The sequence below is a fragment of the Drosophila pseudoobscura genome, chromosome X (assembly GCF_009870125.1).
Source record: "Drosophila pseudoobscura strain MV-25-SWS-2005 chromosome X, UCI_Dpse_MV25, whole genome shotgun sequence".
NCBI lineage: Eukaryota > Metazoa > Arthropoda > Insecta > Diptera > Drosophilidae > Drosophila > Drosophila pseudoobscura.
Genome location: NC_046683.1, coordinates 21,455,773 through 21,469,781, shown reverse-complemented (window position 1 = coordinate 21,469,781; position 14,009 = coordinate 21,455,773). Strand labels below are relative to the sequence as shown.

Below are 14,009 nucleotides of genomic sequence, written 5' to 3'. Positions count from 1 at the left end.
AGTGTAAATTAAATAAAAGGCATATCGCGAATTTTGAATACTTTTGCTTCACCTAATGGGAAATTTCCATTATTTAAATTTCCTGATCGATAGAAATGCACTGCGGTATCAAGGAACAGTGTGACCATACAGATAGAGACATTCGGCGTATTTGCAGGGCTTTGAATTCTCGACAAGATTATGTCTACTCAAGAAGCCGCCTATCCCACATATGTGATACTTGGCTCTGGGGGCCACACGGCCGAGATGTGCAAGATCACCAAGGCCCTCCTCCACCGGAGAGACAGTGACGAGTACCAGCCGATTCGCTTCATTGCTGCCAACAACGATGAGAACTCAGATCGGCAACTGCAAGCCGCTCTGGGGCATTCTGGCGCTGAGAGCATTTTCCGGGTGCCACGAAGTCGCAGCGTAGGCCAAAGCTGGCTGAGCAGCGTGTTCACCATCTTGTACGCCCTGATCTGGAGTTGTTGGCTCGTCTGGCGGGACCGCCCGCAGCTAGTGCTCTGCAATGGTCCCGGCACATGTGTGCCATACTGCTATGCTGCATACATGTGGCGTCTACTTGGCCGCCTGCCCCCCAAAAGCCGGATCGTGTTCGTGGAAAGCTTCTGCCGGGTGGAGACGCTCTCGCTGAGCGGGCGTCTCCTGCTGCCGATTGTGGACATGTTCGTAGTACATTGGCCGGGACTGGCAAACCGCTACGAAAACCGACCCAACCTTCGCTACTTTGGACGACTCTTTTAACAACTCTTAATGCTTTTGTTCATTTATTTAACGTAGGGAGAAAACGAAAAAAAAAAATGTGTTCCAATTAAATAAGAAGCATAACATTCAATGTATGATTTGTGGAAATATTAGATTAGATATATGGAATATTATTAGGTAACAAAGTATACTAGCGGCGGCGCTTGCTGGCGCAGAGGACGCGATGGGCCTCCATCTGGTGGCCGAGGTATTCCAGGCCGCACTTGGGGCATGTAATAGTCTTTTTAAAGAGATTCCGCTGACGCATCTGGCGCGGTGTCATTTCCTCCTCGCTTGTCCCGTTCTGGGCCGAATCACTAGAGCTGCTCAAGTTCAGCGGAGCTATCTCCTCCTCGGTGTAGCCAGCGTTTCGCAATACTTGCTTTGAGGAGGCTCGTTTACCCCCTGTGGCTGAGCGTTTTCCTTTTCCTGAAGTCATAGCTGTCGATGGCCTCTGGGCGTTCATCGTGCTGTTAGTCTTGGGCAGCTTATGCTTGAAGGAGGGCGGCTCCACTTTGTTGGTGATGAAGCACCCTTCAAAATGATTCGACAGTTGCGAACGTTTAATTCTGCCAAAGCAGATGGGGCATATGACAATATCGTTGTTTAAATCTTTCGTGACCCGCGACCCAGTCGGCACGACATCGTTCTGCAGCTGGAACTCTGCCAGCAGGGTATCCACCCCGAACAAGTCGTCTATGACGGACTGGTCGGCCAACTCAGTGGCCGCTATAAGACTGCTATCAAGGTTCTGCTCGTCATCGTACTCATCGTCAATAAGAACGATATCATCTTCGCTAAAATCCTGGGACTCGTCGAACATTACCTCTTCCTTGATCTTGCGCGTCCTCTCCTGACTGCTTATTCCACTTGAAAATAAAGTTGAGTTCTTGACGTGTTCGTTTTCAGTCTTCTTCTTTTCCTCGTTATCATTGTCGCTTTCGTCATCGCTGCTCAGGATCAAAACTGTGGGCGTAATATCATCCGCAATCAAAACGTCCTCATCATAGGCCTCCCAGGACAGAATAGGACTATCATCAACGTAGCTATGGGGACGCTTTCCAGTGCTTTTCTCGGTCTCTTCCTGCGCCTCTTTAGTTGGGTTATTCTCAAAGCGCTTCTGCCAAACATTACGCACGAAGTCGGAATTTCTAGTAGTGGAGCCTCCCGCAGCTGTGGACCCGGACAAAGTGTGGCCTTCGCCAGTCTGGAGGTTTTCTTTGGCTGTTTTAGCTTTGTTTTTCTTCTGGTCGCCGCTCTTGTTAAGATCTGTCATGCCCACGACATTGGACTTGGTCGGCGGCTTGCTGCTGGTGGGCATGGCAAATGGATTGCGAGACTGTCCCGGGTACGAGGTGGGCGGAACGGAGCCGACCAAGTTGGATAGCAGCCCATTGGCTACGTTTGAGTCGATGGCCTGCTTCTTAGCGGGCGGATTGACGATATACTTGCGTATATCCCCACTGAGAGACGGAGTCTTTTTGGCATTCGGCTGGCGCAACGGCTTCTGCGGCTTGGATTTTTCCGGCTCGCTAACTTTCATAAAGGTTCCGCCGCAATCGCGCGTGTGCTTCTCCCACCACTGATCATTGGGGCCTGGGGGGCGGTTCGAGGTGCGTTTAACCCAGCCGCGGAAAGGATGACGGTTCTGACAGATGCCCGTGCAGCGCCAGACGTGAGTCTTATACATTTCCACCTCATCGTGAAAGGTATGATAGACGGTGATGTTAGTCCCGGCCACCTGGTTTATGGTAGTCATGATTCTTTTGAAATTCGGACCATGGCCGCCGTTGCCCTCGCGTATGTTCTGTATAAAGCAATAAGCATGGATCATTTCATGCTGCACAGAAAAAGAGATGAGTGGTTGGAAAACATGGAGACTTGTTCGTGGGGAGGCAAGGGACTCACCAGAAGAGTTTCTACGAGGTCCTTGCGAGGACGTAGCTTGAGAAGCGGCTCGCTTAGCCGGATTGTAATCTCCTTGGTGTATCTGTTGCTGCGAAGATAGCAAATCCCAGCACACGAGTACATGCGCTTGCTCCACTCCAGGACGACGGCGCCCAGACGCCTCTGAAAGAACTTTTCGTCAAAGCGCACGAACATGGAGAAGATGTTGGGCGTGGGATCCAGAATCTCCCAGTCGTCATGTACCAGATTGCTGGTCTGATTCAGGTAGTCCTCAGCTCTGCTCACAGCACTTGTTCGGCCTGGCTTAGGCTTTGGCGAGCTCTTGGGCAACGTATTCTAAGGGTGGTTCAAAAGCTTGTTTACATTGAAACTCGTTGAAGAAGTGCTGCTAACCTTTACGTCCTTTTTTGATGGATAAACAAACTGGATGCTGCCGTCCAGGTCGCCATCGGCGGCCTCTTTTTGTTCCTCGGACTGAAGCTTGACAGCCAACAAATAGTCAGCTTCTTCCGATGCTTGCGATTTTGATGGCTGAGGGTCCTAAGCACACATGTACAAATGGGAGTATTCAGGAAGTTCTGGTAAATGATTTTTTGTGCCGAAACTTACCCGCTGACTCTGATGTTGTGTGGCGTCCCCTCCGTTCAGTTCATAGCTTAGACGGAGGGCAAGCAAATAGTCGCTATCTTCGGACATCGTACACGCCGATGCAGCAGTGCTGCTGTCTATTGTTTATAGATATTACGCAGTTCTTCAAAAATATATGCGGAGCCCACGAATTGGCGCTTCACTTTGGCAGTGAGACCGTTTCGCGAAACCAAGAAAACGTGAAATCGCTTTATGCGTTTAGTGCGTTTAGTGCGTTTTTGGACGAATCCAACGATATCCTCTCTGATATCAAATTTTCAATAAATGTTTGGATTTTGGATCCCAATCCCAACAATTCGTCGTCACCAAACTAACAACAACTCACAACTAACCAAACACCAAATTGACATAAAAGGGAACGAAAACTACCTCCAAACAAACCCTCATATACATACATATGTATACCCCCAATCATAATTCTAACGACATATCACTATTCCTTAAGAAAATCCTCCTATGGAAACAAACAGACCTCCTCACCAAGACTTCCCCCTGGTACCAACAAGTTATCAATCTATCTTCCACTCATCCTCCCCCCAAAAACATAAACAACCTTAACAGAAGACACCAAGTCATCATAAACAGACTGAGACTAGGGCACACAAGATTCACCAATGCCCACTACATGGATAAAACATCCAACCATAGACATAAGACACATACTATACACATGCCCCGCCCTCTCTCTTCAAAGATCCTCAATATTCCATAACACCGACCCCATGCAATACATCTCCAACCCTAACAACAATAACGCAAAAATAGTCCTCAATTACCTAGTTCAATCCAAAATCATTCACTACATATAACCTCATAAACAATTATCCCTGTACATATATTTACATACATACATACATATACACAATTAATATATTAGATAATAATTCCTCCACAACATATAATAACGTATAAAACCAACTTTGTACATATGTATGTATGTATGTATATAAGTACATATGTAAGTACTTACTCAAGTGTATAATAATACCATACCTTGTTAATACCTAATTTTAACTATTTATTAGCTTTATATAATAATAATAATAATAATAATAAAAACTTACGTATGGATGTATTTAACAGAATTAGTTTGCCTCGGCTACTTTGATTCCTATTGCTGGGACATTTTCAAGTATAGGAAAAGTGCACGAGTACGAAATTCAAAGCAGATATGCGATTACTTTCGATTTCGGCGGTGGGGTTTGCTTGCCGTGCCATCTGTTTTTCATCTACTCCTTCCCACCCACCGACACCTGCGGGGATCTCCAGCGCCTACAGATGGCGTCAGAGGGCTGGCAGCCGGAGGCGGCCAGAATAAGTGACGACGGCGTTGAGAGGGATCAGTGGAGAGGTGACACGCGTCGAATCGTGGCCACCAATAGCCCGGGCTTGAATCCACACAGCGTCGACTCGGTTCCACTATCTCACAGCCTCTAGCAGGTGTCAATCCTTCGAAACATACACCCGGCTTCAATATCTGACACCTTCAACGCAGGTCCATGCACAGCATCCCCACGGCTGCAATCCTCTAGAAAATCCGCCTGTTCTCCAGGATGCACAGATTCCTTCCAGCTTCAACGCTCCACAGTTGCCACCCGGTTTTAAACCTCCACTGTTTCCACTCGACTCCACCAGCACTCCATAAGCAGTCGTGCCCAGCACCACCAACCTTGCGGAAAGTACCGTGACAACATTGGCAGCACCTGGCACAGCTGTATCCGATATCCGATCGGTCACAGCAACATCATGTCTACCTTCTAGCAACCAGCAACCAGTAAAGAGCATCCAGCATCATCCAATGTCTGGTCCCCATCCGGTGCAGGGCGCCGTCACGCCGACATGTCCGATGAACCCGAATCGTAAGTACGTATAACACAGCCCCCAAACGCAATCAAATAACAGGCAGAGACGGTCCAGGAATCGAAGAGCGAACGAGCAACCGAGCCGCCGAGTAGTATAGTAGCATAAACAAAGAGTCAAGCCTGGTAAACAAAATACTCCAAGACGGACTCTTGTGATGTGCCACCTTCATTCATATGTACATATTTATATTCATGTTCATCTGAAACCCGGCAATTCCGCTGATTTCGCTGAATAGGAGGGAGTGTTTGGGGGAGTGCATTTGTCCGATGAATGAAATATGATCCATAAACAGTCCGAGTCGAACAGGCTGCTATTGTTTTTATTCTTTACCCTACCTCGATCCGTCTATCATCATTTGATTGCAGTTAGTTAGCGCGAAAAAGTTTGCGATCGCAGCCTTGGCCTTAGAAAAGTGTTCTCGGTTTTTCTCTCTCCGAACCGAAGAAGGTCTTGCTCTTTCCGAGTCTCTTCGTTTGTTCCATCAGTGCTGGCAAGCCGCGCCTAAAGTCGTTTGTGTTCAAAGCTTGTCCGCAGACAAGCCACGGCCAAGCAACAGACGGGAAAGAGCAGTGCAGTCGAGCTTTCAAGGAGCGAGTGGGGCGAGTTCTGCGCTCAGGAATTGACGGGCGGAGGTGGCGAAATTAAGGCTCCAGATCCCGAGATCTTTGCAAAGGAATGAAGGCAGAGTAGAGCAAAACTAAGCAATAAGCTAAAAGCAGCAAGCAGCAAGCGGCTGCCACAGGCAGGCCAGACCAGATCAGACCAGACCAGACCGATTGGATTGGCTATCATACTAGCACACACCTGCACACCCACACCCACACCCACACCCACACACATACACACTCACACACACACAGAAATAACTGCTTTGACCGTTTCCTTCGATTTTGCAGATAATGACGAAGCCTCGGCAATGGCTCGTCGTGTAACACATCCCGATTTGCTGCGGGAGAACAGTAGCCGACCCTTTGTCCTGCAGCGCTGGCAGTCCGGGTCCGGGTCTGGGTCTGGGTCTGGCTCTGGGTCTGGGTCTGCGTCCGGCCTCAACAGTGGCCAGCGCATTCGTATATCGTTCGGTGAAGAGAATGCCCTTTACTATTACAACCGCATCAAGCCCCTGACCCTGGACAGCTTCTTCAACTTTGAAGAGCTCGACTGTAGAGCAGGGGCCGGCGGCAAGGGGAGACCCCAATCCAAGGCAAAGCCATCCACATCGACATTAATCAGCGATAGGCCCGTGCCGCCGTCTGGTACCGCAGATCCTAATGGTCAAGAGCCCCATTTATCCAGTAAAAGCGGCAATCAGAGCCGTATGCATGGCCAGGTACCACAAACACACGCACACAGTCGCATTCACGGGCCCCATACTCTTCCATCCAGCAGTGTCTCGCTGCCGCTGATCTTCGGTCTACTGATAGATGGCCACACATGGGGCGGTGGTGGAGCACTCGTGGAGAGGGAGATCTGCCGATCAGTCAAGATATGGCGGAATCAAGTCCAGTTCAATTTGGGATTGCAGGTGGAACGCGACCAGGAAGAAGACAACGCCGCCCAATGCGAGTTGAAGCCCGTTGGCTTCGAGACCCAGAATGCACGGCGCAGGAATGCCATGGCAGCGCGTCAGAGCCGAATAATGGACCAAAACCAGAGCGTATATTTCATTATAAATATATCGTTGGGTGGCACAGAGAACGGGCTACAAAACAGAATAGAGAACGGCCAGGACAACTCTCCAGAGAATGCCCACGATATAGTCTGGCGGGGAATTGACATGGCTCGCCCCGCACAATCCCAGAATGAAGCCACTTACTACCCGCATCAGGAACAAAGCGCAGACGACATATATCCCACATACTGGGAGAGCCAGCAGCAGCCGGATTGTGCCAATCGCTGGGACATTCATTCGCCTCTGGGGACGCCAAATGCCAAGGGACAAGTGCCCATCTATCAGGTGGAGCGGGAGCGCCAACATCGCTACCCAAAGCAGATTTACCAGAATCCTCCGGACCACTACAATCCACAGGATCAATCGAACCATCACTGGCAAAGTGATGGTCCTGGACCGTCCAACAGTAGCGATCAGTGGCGTTCCATCCATCGCCAAATGCATTCCCACCAGCAGCCACATTCTGAGTACGACCAGCATCAGCCCATGCCCATGTCCATGCATCCCCTGATGGTGGAGGAGGAGGAGGAGGAGGAGGAGGTGGCGCAGGTGGCGGGTATGCATATGAGTCCGGATGAGCGGCAGCAGACAAAGCTGATGGAGCTCCTCAAGATGGTCAGGCAGAAGGAGCCACTACTACTGCAGCTTCAGCAGCGCGCCGTCTTCGAGCCGGTAGTCAGTGGCAGCGGCCAGAACTGGAACTGGCTGGAGAACAGCAGACAGATCGAGATGATTAACAGCTTGGAATACTTTCCGGTGAAGGCCTCGCAGGAGCTGCTGCTCGGGGCGACCTTGTACGCCCTGTACGACGAGCATTTCTACAATCTCGCCGAGGGATGGTGCTACAGGGGCACTCTCGATCCGCCCGTGCAGATAACAATGCCCTACCATCCAGTGTATAACACGTATCACCATCAGCCGCTTTGGCAGAACTGGCAGTGGCACTGGCACCAGTGGCCGCTGAAGCAGCAGCTGCACTGGCAGCACCACAACGAGTGGCAACAGCAGCGCCAGCAGCAGTGGTATTGGCAGCACTTTTATTGGCAGCAGGAGCGACTACATCAATGGCGGCAGCAACAGCAGGAGCAAATCCAGGACCCGCACCAGAAGCAGGTGCAGCATCAGCAGGGCCAGTGGCGTTGGCAGTGCAGCCCGAGGTCGGGGTCGAGATGGAACCACCACCACTACCCCCCATATACAAATCACCCAACATCAGAAGCTATGACTTTTGAAGACAGGGCCAACTGGAAGCCGCCAACGCAGGTGAACTTTTAACAATAAAAAATGCACGCTTTTATTTATTAACTTGCTCTTTTCGATTCAGTACAAGAGCCTAGCGGAGACAATCGCAAGTATGGAAGCACCTTTCACTGAACCGACAGAGGAAATGCTGAATCTAAGCACACAACATTTTCCACCGCTGCCAAAACCGCAGAGTCGTGGACAGAAATGAGGTGAAAGACTAAAGTAAGAACAGAATGCTATTACACAGTCATAAGTAGTGGCGATTGAGCAGCGGAAGTCTGCGGGATCTACGCGGGATATAATTTTTATTTTGTTTTGAACTAGATGTACAAAGTATAGTAGTGATTCCTTATTTCATTAAAAATTTCAATAATATTCAAATTTCAAATGTTCCTCCAAATTGGAAGTGCCAGTGCTGTAAACACACTGCTGCTTGTTTGATATCGATAGCCCAATGTCCTCTTTCGCTCAGGTTGGCAGGGCTATGCCTCAAGCGATTCAGTAATTTTTTGATGCCGATTTTCTGACAATTAAAGAACGGGAAATAATGGAGGCTCTTGTCAACTATAGCAGCGAAGATGACCAAGATGATGCTGGCTATCAAATACGGGTAAATAAATAAATAAGCAATTACTGGAAGAAGCTGAAAAACGCACTTAAATCGAACGCCAGGGCTCATATTGTGTACACATTTTGTCAGAGGCGTGCGGTGTACATCCATGTGTGTGTGTGGATGTGTGTATGTGTGTGTGTGAAAAACCAATATCCAAAATGAACTAAAAAAAAAGAAACAAATAGTGTACATATGTGCATATACATATTACTTGATCTATCAAATATTTCCTTTTGCAATAGTCCACATCCAGTTCCACACTCCAACCAAAAACCCACCCGTACTGTCAACCTCTCTACTTAGTTGTATCCTAGTGCTTTAGTAAAATAATGCGAATTTGCTGTTTCTGAATAGTTGAAAAATTCCCCTAGGCACCACCACCGCAACCAACGAAATCGGCTGCTTTGGCAGTCACCGCTGCCGCCTCTGCCTCTGCCTCTGCAAAAGCCGCTGCAACTGCCTTAAAGCATCAGCATAAGGCCAAAAAGAACAACAACGAAGGCAGCAGCAACAACAGCAGCAGCCAGAAGCAGCAACACCAACGGCAACGGCAACGTCAGCGCCGACGCTCTAGCAGCAGCAGTAGTAGCAGCAGCAGCAGCAGCAGCGGCAGCAGCAGCAGTAGCAGTGGCAGCAGTAGCAGCGGCAGCAGCAGCAGTAGCAGCAGCAGCGCCAGTGGAAAGTCGAAGAGACGGAAAAGTACACCGCCACTGCCGCAGCCAGCGTCCACGGTGGCCACCGGCGGAAAGCAACATCACAGGAGTATCAGTCGCAGTCGCCCGTCGAACAACAGCATCACCATTGATAAGGTAACGATGACGTTTCAAGAATCGATTTATAAACTAAATGTTTATTATGCATATATGTATATATGTACATATGTGTGTGTAGATGCATAGCTATGCATAGATGCATGGGTTTGGAACGGATGGCCAATGCCAGATAAGTTCTGCATCTCGGAAAATGTATTTTCATGTAGCGTCTCCGCATAGAAATAACTGTCTATACATATGTATGTCGTCTGCCTCTATAGCCTTCGATCCGAACGATCTACGGCACTCTCACATTCATTCCATTCGTCCTTGTCCTGGCCCGGTCGTGAATGTTTTTGAAAGAACAACCAGCAAGCAAGGCATTCTTCGGCGCACCGAAGGCTTTGCATACCCTTGCAGATCGATTGTGGCCATACGATGTACTCACATATGTTGATGTAGTAAATATGTACATTATATATGTATTCGATTTGGCTTGCCGCTCATCCTGCGATTGATCGTCGTAGTAAAAATTCTATTATGGTACGAGCAAGATGATATTATTCTTATGGGAGCTTCATGACGTAGTTTTCCGATACAATAAGTACTCGAATTGATTAAATGAGGAATTTGGGGTGCCCCCTCTGTGCGTGGCTGCGTGGCTGCGTGGCTGCACTCTCTGCAAGGGTATCCATATGCGAAAGGGTCCGTCCGTATTTGGTGCACTGTGCAGTGGACAGTGGACCGTGTCGTGTGTGTCTACACAGATAAGTAGATAAGTCTACAACCTTTAATGCCACTTAATATTTAAATGACTAAAATCTACCATTTTATTATTATCATTATTGTTGTTATTGTGTAAACCAAAACGAAACCGAAACCGAAACTGAAACCAAACCCAAACAAAGACAAAGACCAAAAACAATACAAAAACAAAAACAAAAAAGGACGAAAAAAAGAAAACCAATTGTATCTCAAAAATGTACGCACGACCCACCCAGACGACTGATTCTTCGGCGGAACGAGTACACCCGACCACACACACACGCACACACACACACACACACACACACACACACACACCACATTCCATCGATCGATAGCATCGATGAACCAACCGATGACAGCTCCGTACAGTTTCATAGATATTAGAGTTGTGGTGTGGCCTGTGTCCTGTGTCCTGTGTCATGTGTCCTGTGGGGTGTGTGACGCGTGGGTCCGAGGGCCCCAAGAGTTGAGTTCCCAGTCAATCGAACTCCTGGATCCCACCCAACACACGCACGCACCCGCACGCGTACACTGACGCACACGCACACGAACAAACATACCCTCATATCCACCCACCACCCACTGAACCGCACGAGGTGGCGGAAAAGAGATTCAGATTGAGAGAGATCGACCCGCACGAATGTGAGTATACCCAAAACCAAAGTGATCAAAAGCAAATAGAACCATTAACTCTCTTAGCCAGTCAGTCGCCAGTCAGAGAAGCCCTGAGAAAATTCTGCTGCAGCGTCTAGGCCTGCAGCGCAGGTCCTAGTGCGAGCCAGTCAGGAGCCAGGACGCACCGCCAGCTGATCCGATCCGATCCGCTCCGCTCCGCTCCGACTCGACCCGACCCGACCCCCATAGTTTAGATTTATTTTCCGCCTTTAGATCGTTTATTTAATATATGTACATTTCCTTGGTGGGTTGCCTCCTCTTCTTGTTGCAGGAGCCCCAGCCGCGACAACGCGAGGAGCGCGCAAAGGAGAAGGAGAAAGAAAAGGAAAAAGAGAAAAAGAAAGAGAGGGAAAAGGAAAAGGAGCGCGACCGAGATCGGAACAGGGAGAAGGAAAAGCGCGATGTCGACCGCAGCCGGGACAGGGAACGTGACAGGGACAGGGATAACAGCAAGGTAAGTGCTTCTGCTCCCAGCCTTAATCGCAGATATTCTTATGATCATATGGTTTTGTTATCATTTCAGGGCGCCCATCGCCACAATCGCACCAAAGAGATTAAGCAAAGCCACAGGGACAAGGACAAGGACAAGGACAAGGACAGGGATCGCGAGCGAGAGCCAGAGCGAGAGCGGGACAAGGACCACGATCGCCATGGTAACCGTGACCGTGATCGCGATCGTGAAAGAGGCGATCACCGCCGTGAAAATATCAGCGGACGACATCTGCATCACAGCAAGGATCAGCGATACAGCGACACCTCACGCTCACACATCTCATCTTCATCCTCGTCTGCCAATGCAGCCTCGCACAAATCTCAGCGTCGCTCTTATGACGACCGCAGTCGACGGCGCCGAGGCTCGCGTTCCAGATCCCGCACGCCGACAGGGACACCACCGCCGTCCGGCCGCCGCCGCCATCATCAGCCATCAGGATCTGGGACAGGACTATCCTCAGCATCGTCATCACGCAAGTACCGGGCACGCGACTCCAGTAGCCGCTCCAGGTCGCCGCTGGAGCCGGGGGGCACTGGCGGACGCCCTAAGAAACCAATCGGCGAGGAGCGGCTGCCCCGTGCTGGAAATCAAGGTGCTGTGAATGCAGGCAGTGCCTCTGGACCTGGACTGATGCTCCTCAAACCGCTATCCTCCGCGGGATCAGCAGTCGCTGTGGCAGCTATGAAAGCAAAGGCCCCCATTCAGGGCGCAACAGGAACAGGAGGTGGAGGACTGCTGCCGACGCCCAACTACTCAACAAATATACCCTCACTGATGTCCCTGGCCGTTCCGCCAGTGACCAACGCCCCCATCAGACCGATGGGAATACCCCCCATTATGACCATGCCGCCCATCCAGGCCATGTCGCCCGTGAAGCCCATCCAGCTGCCGAGCTACTACAATCCGGGCATCATCAATGCCAATCGGTACGCGGAGCAGCAGCAGAAGCGCAAGTTGCTGTGGGGCTCAAAGAAGAGTGATCCTCCGGCCAACAAGTGGGGCAACGCGCACTTCTCGCAGGACTCGGACGGAAAGGTCGCTTCCAAGTTTATGCGGCTGATGGGCATCAAGAATGCCGGCGGTGGCGGCGGCAACAACAGTGTAGATGACGTGGCGGACGGGCGAGAACACGGCGAGCTGGGAGATGCTAGCAACGGCAGCGCTGTCGGAGCAGCTGTCGAAGATGCTGGCGCTGGCGAAGCGACATCGACGGCGGCTGTAGGGGGAGCTGGTGTACCTGCCGATGTGGAGCAGCGCCAGCGTATGTTTTCCAATATGGAGCAACAGTACGAGATGGCGCGTGCAGCCACACACACTATGCGAGGCGTCGGCCTGGGCTTTGGCTCCCAGCCGCGCACCTTCTAAAGAATCCTGGAGCAAGAGCAGGAGGAGGAGGAGAACAACTTGGCTGTAAATATGATGCCACACTCATTAGTCCACTTGAAGCTGTTTACTTTCACTTTTTTTTGTGTTGATACAAAATTTACAAATAAATAAACGTTGAAACAGACGAATGTTCCAAACCAAATATATAAACAATTGATTTATGATTTGTGTGTTTTGAACCAAATATCCAGCCCGCCACATGTAGCAGGCAGAATCTGACCTGATGTCTATCGTCAGACTATCGCAGCATCGAGTGGGCCATCGTGTGGCCTGCACAACTATCGATAACAACGCTGATCTATCGCAATGAAACAATAACAAAATCAGCTGCAAAACAGAGTTTGTGCCACGCAAAAAAAAGGAAATAACAAATTGATTGTTGAAAGGACGTCCAGGAATATTTTTGGCCAGACAGAGAGAGCTACGTTCGCACAAGGTACAGGAGCAAACAGGCAGCAGACATGTCTTGGCTGAACAACAGCCTCAACTCCATCAAGGGCCAGCTGACGAATCTGGCCCAGGAAGTGCTGGCCGACACTGCCGGACCAGGCGACGAGGACTACCGCGGCGCGGATACTGATACAAAGACGGCCTTGGACCTGCTGGCGGAGTCGCAACACCAAAAGGAACAGCTGGACCAGCTCTGTGGGGACAAGGATCGCGAGGTAGGGCCTGGAAGTGCGGTGGGCACTTTTGCGACTTCCTAGCACTTCTCATACTCACATTTCCAACTGTCTATCGTTTTTCCACGGTCAGATTGCTGCACTTCGGAGGCAAATTACAAAACTGAATAGCCAACAAATTGGCGACGGATTCGTCACACCATCATCATCTGTAGCAGGAGCCGCCACAACAGCCGCAGAGCCTCTGGTGAGTGACCATGATGTTGGATTGAAGGGAGCAGGCGAGTGGGCTTTGGAGGCAAACTACCTGCAGCTGCAGCTGTTCCTCATTTGTCCGTTTCCATGAAACATTGCACTCAAGTGTTTGCTCAACTTTATCTCCTTTGCGATAAGCCTCCTCCTCCTTTCAGCTCTCCTTTCAGCCGCACTCGCATACGAGTATCCCTGAATTAATATTTAAACTTTGATAAAATTTGGCAGGAGCAGCGTGTTCCCTGTCGACTGCCAGAGCAGAGTGCTCTTTTATCGCTTTGCTTACCTGATCCCACACAAAGTCGAGCCGATAAGCAGCGCTCTCTAACAGCACTCCGTTTTTTTGTTCCCCTTCCACATAAATCTT

The 14,009-nt window shown here is 49.9% G+C and overlaps 4 protein-coding genes across 9 annotated transcripts in view; 3 read left to right on the top strand and 1 right to left on the bottom strand.

Annotated features, from left to right (window-relative positions):
- Positions 1–35: 35 nt before the first annotated feature.
- On the top strand, positions 36–842 carry Alg14 (ALG14, UDP-N-acetylglucosaminyltransferase subunit). The gene has a single exon (XM_001355243.4). It carries the CDS (start codon positions 181–183, stop codon positions 745–747), a length of 567 nt encoding a protein of 188 aa, XP_001355279.2. The 5' UTR covers positions 36–180; the 3' UTR covers positions 748–842.
- Positions 754–3,592, bottom strand: mh (maternal haploid). Its single transcript, XM_001355244.3, has 4 exons — positions 3,265–3,592; positions 3,049–3,195; positions 2,656–2,991; positions 754–2,587 (listed from the first exon to the last, which is right to left on the bottom strand). The coding sequence occupies exons 1-4, from the start codon at positions 3,349–3,351 to the stop codon at positions 899–901; spliced, it is 2,259 nt and encodes a 752-aa protein (XP_001355280.1). The 5' UTR covers positions 3,352–3,592; the 3' UTR covers positions 754–898.
- An 815-nt stretch (positions 3,593–4,407) lies between these two features.
- On the top strand, positions 4,408–12,909 carry LOC6901875 (arginine/serine-rich coiled-coil protein 2). Of its 3 annotated transcripts, none has more exons than XR_004470212.1 (4): positions 4,408–5,162; positions 6,063–8,098; positions 8,160–8,690; positions 9,048–9,184. XR_004470212.1 is itself a non-coding variant. In XM_033383600.1 (4 exons), exons 1-4 carry the CDS (start codon positions 8,628–8,630, stop codon positions 12,744–12,746), a joined length of 2,019 nt encoding a protein of 672 aa, XP_033239491.1. In that variant the 5' UTR covers positions 8,508–8,627; the 3' UTR covers positions 12,747–12,909. The 3 variants fall into 3 exon arrangements, 2 of the variants coding, with proteins under 2 accessions (XP_033239491.1, XP_033239492.1); XM_033383600.1 differs by lacking the exons at positions 4,408–5,162; positions 6,063–8,098 and adding exons at positions 11,160–11,342; positions 11,412–12,909 and having other exon boundaries at positions 8,508–8,690; positions 9,065–9,502; XM_033383601.1 differs by lacking the exons at positions 4,408–5,162; positions 6,063–8,098; positions 9,048–9,184 and adding exons at positions 11,160–11,342; positions 11,412–12,909 and having other exon boundaries at positions 8,509–8,690.
- Positions 12,910–13,052: 143 nt separating this feature from the next.
- Gmap (Golgi microtubule-associated protein) overlaps positions 13,053–14,009 on the top strand; it is a 31,551-nt gene continuing 30,594 nt past the window's right edge. For 3 of the 4 annotated variants that reach the window (XR_001452475.2, XM_033383597.1, XM_002133380.3), the window contains exons 1-2: positions 13,054–13,432; positions 13,524–13,637. Coding sequence is in view for 3 of the 4 variants with exons in the window: in XM_033383597.1 (XP_033239488.1) it covers positions 13,229–13,432; positions 13,524–13,637 (318 nt within the window). In the remaining variant the exon portion in view is untranslated. Of the gene's footprint in view, positions 13,433–13,523; positions 13,638–14,009 lie in introns of all 4 variants that reach the window. The other variant, XM_033383598.1, reaches the window with a different exon arrangement.